Here is a 12,158-nt window from a genome sequence, read left to right on the forward strand (position 1 = left end):
GCAGCCAGTGTCCTGAAAGTAGGCTGCCCTCTCAGGCAGGGGGACAATGAGACATTCGGGTCTGGTCCCAGCTTTCAGCCACAAGCAGTGACATGGGTGGGCCAGCCCCTGGTCCAGGAGGAGACCTGGAATGGCCCACTTCGATGCCCGGAAGGCCATATTAGCTGCCCATCACCTATGTAGAAACTTCTGTTTTCTCAAGGACTTCTCCTAAGTGGGCACAGTAAGGGGAGAGAAGGCTAGCAGAATGGAGGTTGGGTCAGCAGGTGAATGGCCATTGGCCACTGCAATTTAAGGTCAGGGATAGAAGCTGGGCCTAGAACTTCATGGCCTCTTTAGGAAGTGCTGGATTGTTTATTCCCATGAGGACATGGAAATAACACCGAAGGGGCAAAGTCATCCCCATGATTTATATGATATTGAAGTAAAGGGCCTGCACAGAGCGGGGGTCTGGAGGGAAGGGACAGCAGTCATCAGGCACATCCCCTGTAGCACCCGGGGGTGGGGGGGTGCTGATGAATCAATACTAACCATCCTGAAAATACTGTGAGAACAAGAGTCAGGGATCCTGTGGATAGGGAGGAGGTTAATTCTGAAGCCGCCCTGGCTCTGGAAGACTGGTGGCCCTCCCTTTCAGGCAGAAGTAGTGGCAGGAGGCCTTGGAAGGGGTCCAGGGAGAAATACACAATCCAGGTGACGGGTGATGTGATGGGGAAGTCCTCCTTTTCATGATGCCAATGTACACATCATCAGCTGGTATCTTGACTCTAACCATGTCAATAAGTGAGAAACAGATCTCTTCAAATCGTGGGCAGGAAGAGGTGCTATAAAGGTGTAGTTTAAAAGCTTCCCCATTCTAGATGCTAACATGTCTTCATTCATTTCTACTTTCTGTTGGTCATGAAAATAAAAAAAATCACGGGGACACTCAGATTTCTCAGAGTCTGGAGTAGAGCCAAGTAGAAGCAAGGAATGGTCCAGTGAGCGACATCATTCTTGGTGGTACCCCCATGGAGCCTCTCTGTCCCCGTAGATATTTTTGGTCAAGGCCTTGTTTGATTTCTCCAGAGATCTGAAGCACAATCATCCAGATCCTGTTACCGCCCATCAGTACAACACAAAGAGTGTGGAAATCATTCCCTGCCTGTAGCTTCACTCCGTGCCTGGTTATTTCTCTTATAACAATCAAGGAGATTGTGATCTTTCTCAGAGGGTAGGCATGATTCTATTTCATCCACCTGTTCTATTTCACTTGGATAGTTGATTCTTTTTTCTCTTTTTTCCTAATAGTTTGACCAACCTCGACTTGGCCTCCCTTCCCGAGACTACTATGAATGCACTGGTATCTATGCAGAGGTAAAAAATATCTACGAGTAACTTACAGTATGATCTGGCAGATGTTTATGAATCATTTAAAAGACTAACGTCGCATTTACAGTTAGCCGGCTTATGTTGTTTCTCAGGATAGATACTTAAAATCACACATAGTTGAAGTGCTACCTTTAACAAGTAAGTTTAATAGAGTAAAAGAAGTTATTTTATGATACAAAAGGAAACAAAATTCCTTATTTGTGTATTGATTCTTGGTATTTAAAGTAGATGACCCATTTTAAAAGTCAATTTCCTGGGGTTTAATATAAATTGAATATATATATATTAATTGAATATAAATTGAATATATATATTCCCCCGGTATAGCTGCCTTCCAATTGATTCCAACTCATGGTGGCCCCACGTAATTCAATTCAGAGTATAACTGTTTACAGAACAAGAATGGCTGTGACTTCCTTCCAATGCACCTCTGGGTGAATTAGAACCAGCAACCTTTTGGTTAGTAGCTTAACCACTTGTGCTACCTCTGGACTCTTGTGCCTTGATAAAGCTCAGTTGACAGTTTGGAAATTTAAATTACTATGTTATACAGGGTTCTCTAGAGAAACAAAACCAGGACACTAATGATTTTACATATATTTATCTAGATAGATAAATATATAACATAAGAAATAAACAGTTAATTATTCTATAGAGCAGTACAAATGGCTCTGTGCAACCCACTTTTGTGAGACAGCTAATACACTGCAGTCCTTCAAATCTTGAGGGCCGCTGGAGAGTCCTCTGGAGAGCAATTCAGGCTATCCGGCCACAGGCAGCAAACATCAAGGCAGGTCACCAACAGTCAGCCAGATGACAGAGTCCGACAGTCCCCAGCTCAAGTGATGTATACTCCAGTACCGTGGTGAAGCAGGTCTTAAAGGAACCTCAAACTACAGTGACACAGTCCATGGGTTAGGTGTCCCACAGATAGTGTAGCTTGCAAATTGTTGCAGAGAACAAGCTAAGGTATACTGGTCCGATCATCAAAGAGCAAGAGACAAGAAAGGCGAGGCTCGCTGAGCCATTTATCTCTCTGCCCTTCAATTAATCCCACATGTGCTCATTAGCCAGGTTAACACAATCAACCTCCCTATCACAATTACAATAAACAGAAAAATGAGAAGGGTGGAGGACCCCGAGTCTTTGTCAGTGTCTGGCAGAGTTTGCATCCACTAATCAAGGTAACATCGCATTTCAAGTCACGTAGCACAGTGGTGATTAAATCTAGGATCAGTAATATGAACACCTCTGTCTATGGAATTACAATCCAGGTGTGTGTAGAGTTAAAGGTGAGTAATCCAGGGTGCAGTCCTAAAACTGGAAGTTGAACTTTTGTCCTTTTTTTCTTCCCATTATATCATCCATTAGTTCTTTAAATCAGCAAAACAGTAGTGAAAACTCAGCATCACAGGACTTTCTTGCCCAGAAGTTACCTGCCACAGGTAGTTGCTCTCCAGTGCCTGGGAGCATAACTGACAACCATGCAGCAAACTCCCACCCTGCTCCCAGTCCATCACCACTGGTTTGACCCCTGGATTCTTTCCACTTACTCAGCTTTAGACTCCTCTGTCATTAATGTTCTAGACTGCAAGCAAGTTCCTTCAAGTTGAAGGGAATTGGCATAGGAGAAAAAAAAATCTACCTGTCATTCCAGACATGAAGAAATACTGGAATATTTCTATATCCTCCTTGCCCTTTTTTTAATCATTTTTTTTCTGGAGCAGTAGATTGCTATTTTTTTATCTTAATTTTCTCCTATTTCCCCAATTTCCTCTCAATCTCCACCACTTGCTGTCCCTCATTCAAATTTCCCATTATTTTGTTGACAATGACCAAAATAAGTTTTAGGAATAGACATTGGGTCACTCCATAGTTTTTGCCAAGAAAAGGGTTCTCATTTGGACCAGGGAATTCTAGCTTCTTTGCCTGTAGCTCTAATCTGTGACTTTAAAACTATAGTATTGTGTCTGAGGTTCTGCCTTTATGCTTTGGGAACTGGTGATGGGGGAAGGTCACATCTTCCCTCCAATCAAAATAACCCTATGGTTATTTATGTGACAGGACCCTGTAGTCAAAAAAAGACTGGGTAAACCACAGCTGTAAGCTGGGATCTAAGCAATCTTGATTCCCCACTTTTTCAGCTTCCCACAGCTGCCATCAGCAGACTGGCACCTCATCTAGTTGTAACCCTTCATTCCCTCTGGCCCTTACACTGCTCATCCTCAATGCTTTTACGAAGCAGAAATGCCTGAAACTAGCCCATTGAGCACTTGTACATCTCCCTGGCTAAATCATAATCCACAATCCAAACTCAGGCACGTGGTGACAATACCCCAGTGCCACTGAGTTGGTTCTGACTCATTGGGACCCTATTTCAGGTTTCTGAGGCTGTAAATATGTACAGGGGCAGGTAGCCTCATATTTCTGGCTTGATGGATGGTGGCAATAACATCTGTAATTACTTATGGAGATCATTTTTACCGATAGGAACACGTTTCTTGTGCTCTTAATACCTCAAAAATGGAATTTTTGTGTTGTGTCATTTGTATGTCATTCGCAATATGAAAGTGCCTTGCATTGTGACACTACTGCATCCTAAAAGTAGAAAACTCACTTTGTTTTCAAGAAGTATTTCTCATTTCTTTTCTTGAGCACAAAACCAATTCTTTCTCGTGTTACAGGCATTTCTACTTCTAAAGTTCCATTATTATTATTATTATTATTATTATTATTATTATTATTATTATTATCATGGTACTTTTAAATGTTAAATTTTGAGAAATGTGTATTGTATTCCCCTGGTTATAATTTTTAACTTTAAATACCTCAGTTCCTTTTCAATGATGTCCTTTTCCACTCAATTAAAGAGGGAGCTGTGCCTAAGGCAATCAACATTCAAAAGATCAATGTGCTTGTATTTTTTCAATGACAGCATCCTATGTTTTCCTTTATAATTAAAGTTAGCCTTTCACAGATTTTTAAGAGCTAAATGGGACACTGGAGAATTTAACCCACCGCTCCTCTGACAAATGAGGCGACTGAGAGACACAAAGAGGTTAGGTGACTTGCTTATGGGCATAAATTAGAAGATACATGTGTCTGTTAGAAAAAATTAATTAAAACAATAGAAAACTACTCCGTTTATTAAAATAGAAGCTTTTTTGTTTATTGTTTGGTCTTGAGAAGCTCACCTAATTCATGTTTCATGCATGAATCAGGCACAGCTGTTTTCAACATTCAGGTTTCATCTTCCACTTAGGGAACAAATAAATTCCACCTGAATTTAGAGAACACCTCAAGAATTGGTTGATTCACTGAACACTAATGCATGTCGACCTGATAAGTTAAGAACATCATACACGAAGAAAGCAAAAGGTCATCAAAAAGATGAAAGATAGAAAAGACTGTCAGAAGAGACTTGGAAACAAATTGTGAAAATACAGTTGCTAAAACAAATGGAAGAAATGGTGGAAAGACCTGACCAGAAATGTTCAAAAGGGAAGTCACAAGACAAAGTAAAATGTTATCAGGAACTATGCAAAGAGCTGGCATTAAAAAGTCAAAAAGGAAGAAGACCCTCAACAGATGACATCAAATGAAATATGAAATGAAAGTAGTGAAAGAAATGAAGACGAAATTCAAGTCTCCAGCTGTAATATTGAAGGAGTCTCTGGGCAAAATATTGGACAATTTAGATAGCATCAAAAGAAGATGGAAGCGTAGTCATTATTCCAAAAGAATTAGCTGGTATTTATCCATGACCATAATTAGCATATGACCAAGACTCAGTGATATTCAATGGAAGAGTCCAAACTCTAAGGAAGGTATTAGGGAGAAAATAAGACTCCAGGAAATGACAAAATACCAAATATTTCAAAAAGCTGATGGAGCACCGGAAGCATTCACTAGTCTATTCTAAGGAATTTGGAACCCAGCTACCTAGCAAACCAACTGGAAGAGCTCCATATTTGTACCTTTTCCAAAGAAAAAGACTCCAAGAGAATGTGCTGTCTCAAATGGAAATAAAAGTTTGCTGAAGATAATTCAAACACATCTGCAACATTACATTGACAGGAACTGCCAGAAATTCAGGCCGGATTTTGAAGAGGATATGTAACAAATGATATCATAGCTCACCTTAGATGAATCTTGGCTGAAAGCAGAGAATACCAGAAAGGTGTTTAATTCTGTCGTGCTGGCTATGCAAAGGCATTTGACCATGTGAATCGTCACAAACTGTGGGCAACAAATGGGAATTGCAGCACATGTCGTTGTGTTCGTGGGGGTCCTGGACCCAAGTCACTCGTTTGAATAGAACAAGGCAATATTGCGTGGTTTTAGCTCAGGGGGGTATGTTTCAGAGATGCATGTGTTACCAAACTTAATGTGAAGGTTGAGCAAATCATTTGAGAAACTGGATTGTAGGAGATAGAACTCTGCATCAAGATTGCCAGGAGGCTGACAAAGCCCTGCTTGCCGAAAGCAAGGGACTTAAAGCACTTGCTGATGGAAATTAAAGACTGTTGCTTTCAGTATGGATCACAACTGAAGGTAAAGAAAACAAAAATCCTCACAGCTGGATCTAGAGGAAGCATCATGACGAACAGAGAAAAGATTGAAGTTGTCAAAGATTTCATTTAACTTGACTCCATAACCAACACCCATGGAAAGAACACTAAAATAAAAAAAAAGCTCAATGTATTGCCTTGGCAGATAGACTACACTCAATTTACAGTGTTAAAGAGCAGAGATGTCACCTTGATGACCAAGGCAGCCAAGCCGTGATATTTTCAGTAGCCTCATGTGCATACGAAAGTTGGACATTGAATAAGGTAGGACCACAGAGAAACATGGCTGGGAGTAGCATGGACTGCCAGAAGAACAAACAAATCTATATTGGGAGAATGCTTCTTAGAAATGAGCATGGCGGAACTTTCCCTTATACTTTGGTCATGTTACCAGGAGACACCAGTCCTGGAAAAAGACATCATGCTTGCTAAAGCAGTAGGGCACCGGAAAAGACAAAGGCTCTGGCCAAGGTGGATTGACACGGTGGCTGCACTAATGGGCTCAAGCATAGTAACAATGACCAGGAGGGGGCCATGCCAGGCAGTGTGTCATTCTCTTGTCTCGCTCGCTCTCTCACTGCCTTCGAGGCAGAGCCGAATCATAGCGACCCTCCTGTTGGTTTCCAAGACTGGAACAGGAGTAGAAAGTCCAGTCTCCCTACCATGGAGATGGTAGTGGTTTCAAACTGCTGACTATGCGGATCACAACCCAACTCATGCCCACTGCACCACCCGGGCTCTGCGTTCTCTTTTCTATGGGCCATTATTAGTCACAGCAGAGTCTGCAGCACCTAGCTACAACAGTAAATGCTGAAAAGTTATGAAAGGCCCTGAGATAATCTTTTAAGTACAAAAAGTTGAGTAGCCCCGAAGAAAGAATCCTTGTTGTCATGGAGCCTATAGCCTGTTAGAAAGAGACGGGTAATAAAAAAAACAAGCAAATAAGAGGATTTGTTCAGTTGTGATGAAGCATTATAAAAGTGATTCTAACGGGTGATAAGACTGGAAGTAGGGGGGTCATTTAGACGCGATTGTGTTGGGTTTTTTAGAAGAGTGCTGTGTGGAGAAGGTAGTCATGGAAGCTGAAGATCAGAGGAGGGTACCTGGTACTCCAGGTGAAAGACGGCGGTGGACTAGGAAAAGAGCAAGGGGAGTGGAGAACTGTGAGCAGACCTAGGATCACTTCAGCACGTGGCCCTCTTATTGGGAAATCGTTTTTGTACTCAGTTGTAAGCTGCTCAGTGGACTTAGCAAGCGTGATCGATGGTAAACTGGTGAAAGGGTGTAACATAACATCTCTCTTGATAAGATCAATCTTGGAAGGGGAGCGGCTGACCTTTTATCACCTGGTCACCAGGTGACTCATAATCAGGAGAGTTTGCCTAATCTGAACATCTGTATTTCACAAAACACATCGTCATTGTTGTTAGCTGCCCAGCTGGTCTCCACGTATAAGCACGTCATGTACAGCAAAAACAAAATGCTGCCAGCTCTCGTACCATTGTCATGACCTTGCTAGGTTTTTAAAAGTCTATTTAAGCTACTGTATCAATCCACAATTTTTTGAAACTTGGGACTTAGTGAATATGATTAGAATTTATTTTAAAACTGACTGAGTTCAGTTTGTTTAAAAAAAGCCACAGACATAAAACTATATTTGATTTATCAAAAGCATACACTAAACCCTAGCTGTTCTGTAATAGGCTGCTGCCAGATGACACTCCAAGTCCTCCTGAATAACCTCACGGAAGCTCCAGCTAACCCCCCTGTGAGTGCACGGGAGATCCTCGTTCTGTTTCTTCTGCTCCAGTGTCCTTCTTGGGGATATTTTTTTTTAAATAACATGATTATGCTTTTATATTATAAGTGTGTTTTAGAGCCCCCAGAACAGCTGTGGGGTTCTCTTAGGTCTGCAGTCCTTCTATGGAAGCACGTCTATGTGCTGCTCAAACTAGAAAACGTTTGTACGCCTTTTTGATAGGAAACATCTTTTCTTTTCTGCATTGTATCTCATTCAAATCAGTCCCCCATGTGTTTCCCAGGAAACTTCCTGTAACACTACGAAATATCTCCCAGCACCAGGGCGCTAAAAATACCGCAGTTCTCTGATTGTTGTCTTCATGGCTCTCCCCTTTCTGCCTTTCTTCAGGGGAAGGCTGACATCAGTAAGGGTGTTCCGGAGCAGAGTATTTGGATGTGGACCACTGGGTTTATGTGTAGTTGGAATACCAAGGTCCCTATTATCAGTCTCTTTGGCTGGAAAGCTTTCCGTTGCTCCCTGGATCCTGCTTCCTCTCGTTCATAACAAAAGTTAAGACCACAGTAGTCAAATGGCAAGTCTATCAAGCATCAATCTCCTGTCCTATGCTCAACCTCTCCCCCCATCCCACCCCCTCCATCCAACGGGCACTGCCTGGCCAGGAAAGTGGAGTTCAAGTTCTATCCTCTATTGCTTGCCTTCCAAAATGAAGGTAGTTCTAATTAGAATGACAATTTTTGGTTGTTAATGTTTTCTCAATGGCAGTGTGTGCTTAAAACCCCACAAAATTACTCTTTTTTGAATTCTACGCAATCATTTACAAGAAACTATCGCCTTTGAACCTGCTATTTCAAGTACTGAAATTTACAACATTAATAAAACAAAAGGAAAAGGCCAGTGAGATGCTTGTTTGGGATCTTCATCACTTAGGATCATGAATTACAACCCCAGGGTTCAAAAAAGCTTCCAGAGAAAGCAGTCATTGGCTTCCATCCTAGTAACTAATTGCTCTCTCAATGACAAAACAAGGAAGAAAGAAAAATTTGATTAAACAACCTATCCTCGATAATGTCCTTCTTAATGTTAAAATATTTGCTGATTGTTTCCTTCTCAAATCATGACAACTATAATCATTTGACACATCTAGAAGCGTCTCAAGGAAGAAAATTAAAGCCTTGAGAAAGATTCATATTTTCTAAAAAAACATTGAACAGTGGCAGTCCACCTGGGTTTGGGTTTTTGACAACTACGAGATTAACTTGAAGGAGACTTGGGGGTGTCATGGGTTATGCATTTGGACGCAAAATGAAAGGTTATCGAGTCCGGTGGTCCTGCAGAGAAAGACGAGTCTTCCTACGCCCCAAGAGAGTGACAGCCTCAGAGAGTCACTTGGGCAGTTCCAGGGTGTTGTAGATGGTTGCTCTGCTTCAGAATTGACTCAGTTGCAGTGAGTGAGTGAGATTAATCTGAAAGCCAGTAAATTGGCAATATACTAATCTATGTATGGATTTTAAACAATGATTTCCTGTGGTTACCAGGTACTATTCAAAATTCAATCAACAAGCAAATCACACTCACTGCCCTCAAACTTGTCCCAATTCATGGTGATTCAGTAAGACAGTAGAACTGTCTTGGTAGGTTTCTGAAACAAAATCTTCATAGGAATAGGAAGCCCCACCTTTCTCCCAAAGAGCACCTACTGGTTTTGAACTGCCCACCTTGCAGTGATCAGCCCAACTCATAATAACCTCTGCTACTGGGTAATAGACCTCTTAAATAGCAGTGTATTCCACGACGCTGTACTAAGTATTCAAGCATCCCGGAAGCCAGTGATGTCATATGCTTGCTGTTTCTTGGAAATTTTAGTAACTCAGCAGGGTCGACGCATGATCCAATGTCCTTGTGCTTGTCTGGATCAATTTCTATAGTCTTCCCATCTTATAAGGATACAGGCACTGGCTTAGATCCGGTTAGCAGAACCAACCAAGTGCAGAAGAGGATTCTGATTGTTGTTTTCTCTCCTCACTACCAACAACATCCAATACATGTAGCACAGAAAAATCTCAATAGCTCATAGAAATGTCAAATTATTATCTCCCTCCGAGTTGGTATCTATTCCCCAACAAAGGCAGACAGATGTATAAGCTTTTTCAATTTATATGCTGTTAACTCAAAACACTGCCTACTTACACTTTGGAGTGGCTAGGTCATCTCGTGAGGTGTGAACTTGGAATATTTATTTACTATATATGGAATATGTATTGCAATTACCTGTCAATAGGAAAAGGAAATCAGTAAGACTGTGCATAACATTTTCCTTTTATTCCTGTGACCTTAGATATTTAGGTTTTAATAGCTGGGGGAAATGTTTGCTTTGCTAAGTAGCAGTCCTTAGGTAGAGAAGCTAGCGAGCTCATCATTAGAAGGTATTTCTAAAAAGAGGGCCCCTCTTCCCGGGGAACTATGGAGTTGGAATTGAATGAGGGTTACAAGATGCTATTATTAATCTTACCTAAGTTTGTTCTCTTTACATTTAAATCCACAAGTTCTTTGAACATTTTGCTTAGGATCTAGTTTGATAAAATTCATTTTTCCTTTTCTTACTAGTCTTAGTCTTGATTGACTTAATTTGTCTCTATAAATTCAGCTGCTCCTTTGCAGTCACAATAAATATAGGTTTGCCCCTTTCACTGATTATCAGTTGGTGGAGTTAGAAAGCCCCCTTGAAAATGAAGACGTTAACTGTAACCACCCTTTTTATTCATCTGTGAACACGTCTTACAGACAAGGAGAGCCCATTTGTTCCATCCTGCAGAGTTTGCTAGGTCTCTTTAGGTAATAATCACTTTCACCTGCTTGTAGTCAGGCTCTGGCTGGGAACTGGAATACGGAATTGTTGAAGTAGGATCCTATCTTTTTAAATGGCTGATGGGAAAAGAGGGGGGCCATTGAAGAGCAATGGGTTTAAACTTACAAGGCAGAGCCTCTATTTCCTTTGGAAGCAGCATTCCACTCGGGGCCACTGGGTGGGAGAAAGGTAGGATGTTGTCTGCCCCAGTAGAGACGCATCGTCTCTGACATCCGTCACAAGGTCACTATGAGTTGGAATCAACCCAAGGGCCTTGGGTTTGGCTTTTGGATTGTTTACAGTGTTTCAATGTACACAAGGATAAACTTGGGTTCTTAGAAACGTTTTCGTAGTGAAATGTTTCTTTATATATTGATATAAAATGGTCCTTAATAGTAAAATGTCATCGTAGCAAGAGCCAGTTAGGGAATTAACTGAAAACCGCCCACGTGTGTTGGAGGCACCCAAGAGAACGCAGTCCCATAAACATGACGCTGCCTGGACTGGGGAGATGTGGTTTTGGTTATTTGAGGCCATCATTAAGGAATACTTTTCAAAGTGACTGCACTATGTTTGAGCAGAGGAAACCGAAATGAAAAATGGTAAGGCAATTTATTGTAATCAAAGAAAAAATAGATATATGCTGTTACTCACCAAGTATATATCACTGCGATTTCTCATTAAGAAAATTTAAAAGTGATAGGAAATGACAGTCTCTTAGCCAAGTGGTTATAAATGAGTTCTTTCACAGTGCTGCTTCACTGCGGTGCTCTGATTCAACGAAGCGAACCTTCTAAGAAGTTGTACAAATAACTTATTTTAGAATTTAGGAGTTTCTGATTTACTGGGCTTTATCTGTTAGAAAGATCTAATAGAGAAAAAAAATTAAAAATGTTAAGCCTAAGTACAATGAAGACTACTTAGGAGTATCTGCAATAATTTTCTCCTGTTTCCCCTTCGCAGGCTTGCACAGCGTACTTGGAGTTCATGATTGCTGTGGCCACACTGATTCGCCAGGAAAGGAATCTGCCCGTCAACCACAGCCAGATTTCTTTAGAAATGGAAACAGTGATGGCACTGGAAAAAGAAATTGCCAATGTAAAGCATACTTTCTTGGATACACTGAATAATCTATAGCTATCTCCAATCCCTCCCACTTCTTCCTATCATATTTTAAGGCTAAAATGGAAATTCTGTTCAACTCCTTAACCAAATGATAAAAATACATGCCTCTTAGTGGATCACTGACTTTAAAAGAAGATTGGAAACTGCAGCATTACCTAAGCAAGTGGGATTCCATCATCCAAGATGCACGCTAAATTTGGCAAATTAAACTAAATACATTTAGTTACCTGTTGTAAGTAACTTATCAAAATCCTGGTGTTTGTAGTCAAGCTGTGGTTAAGATACCCTTGAGAATTGGCACACTTGACTGATCACTATTCAAAGAAGTTGCTGCAGGTTTTATTTGCTCAGATTGACTCTATTTTATTTCTAAGTTTAAGGCTATCACAGAGGTTGCCTCCCTCCCTTTGAGACATCACTTTGGGGAGACGTGAGCACCTGGACGTTATCCATGTGACAATGGGATACCATGAAATTAAGACCT

At 41.0% G+C, this 12,158-nt stretch overlaps 1 protein-coding gene across 3 annotated transcripts in view; it reads left to right on the forward strand.

Moving 5' to 3' along the window:
• The window catches only part of MME (membrane metalloendopeptidase), a 100,308-nt gene that overhangs the window by 41,765 nt on the left and 46,385 nt on the right, over window positions 1-12,158 (forward strand). For all 3 annotated transcript variants that reach the window (XM_075546947.1, XM_075546948.1, XM_075546949.1), the window contains exons 8-9: window positions 1,291-1,356; window positions 11,513-11,647. In XM_075546947.1, coding sequence (XP_075403062.1) covers window positions 1,291-1,356; window positions 11,513-11,647 — 201 coding nt within the window. The remainder of the gene's footprint in view (window positions 1-1,290; window positions 1,357-11,512; window positions 11,648-12,158) is intronic.

The sequence above is a fragment of the Tenrec ecaudatus genome, chromosome 4 (genome assembly GCF_050624435.1).
Source record: "Tenrec ecaudatus isolate mTenEca1 chromosome 4, mTenEca1.hap1, whole genome shotgun sequence".
In the NCBI taxonomy this organism is placed as follows: domain Eukaryota; kingdom Metazoa; phylum Chordata; class Mammalia; order Afrosoricida; family Tenrecidae; genus Tenrec; species Tenrec ecaudatus.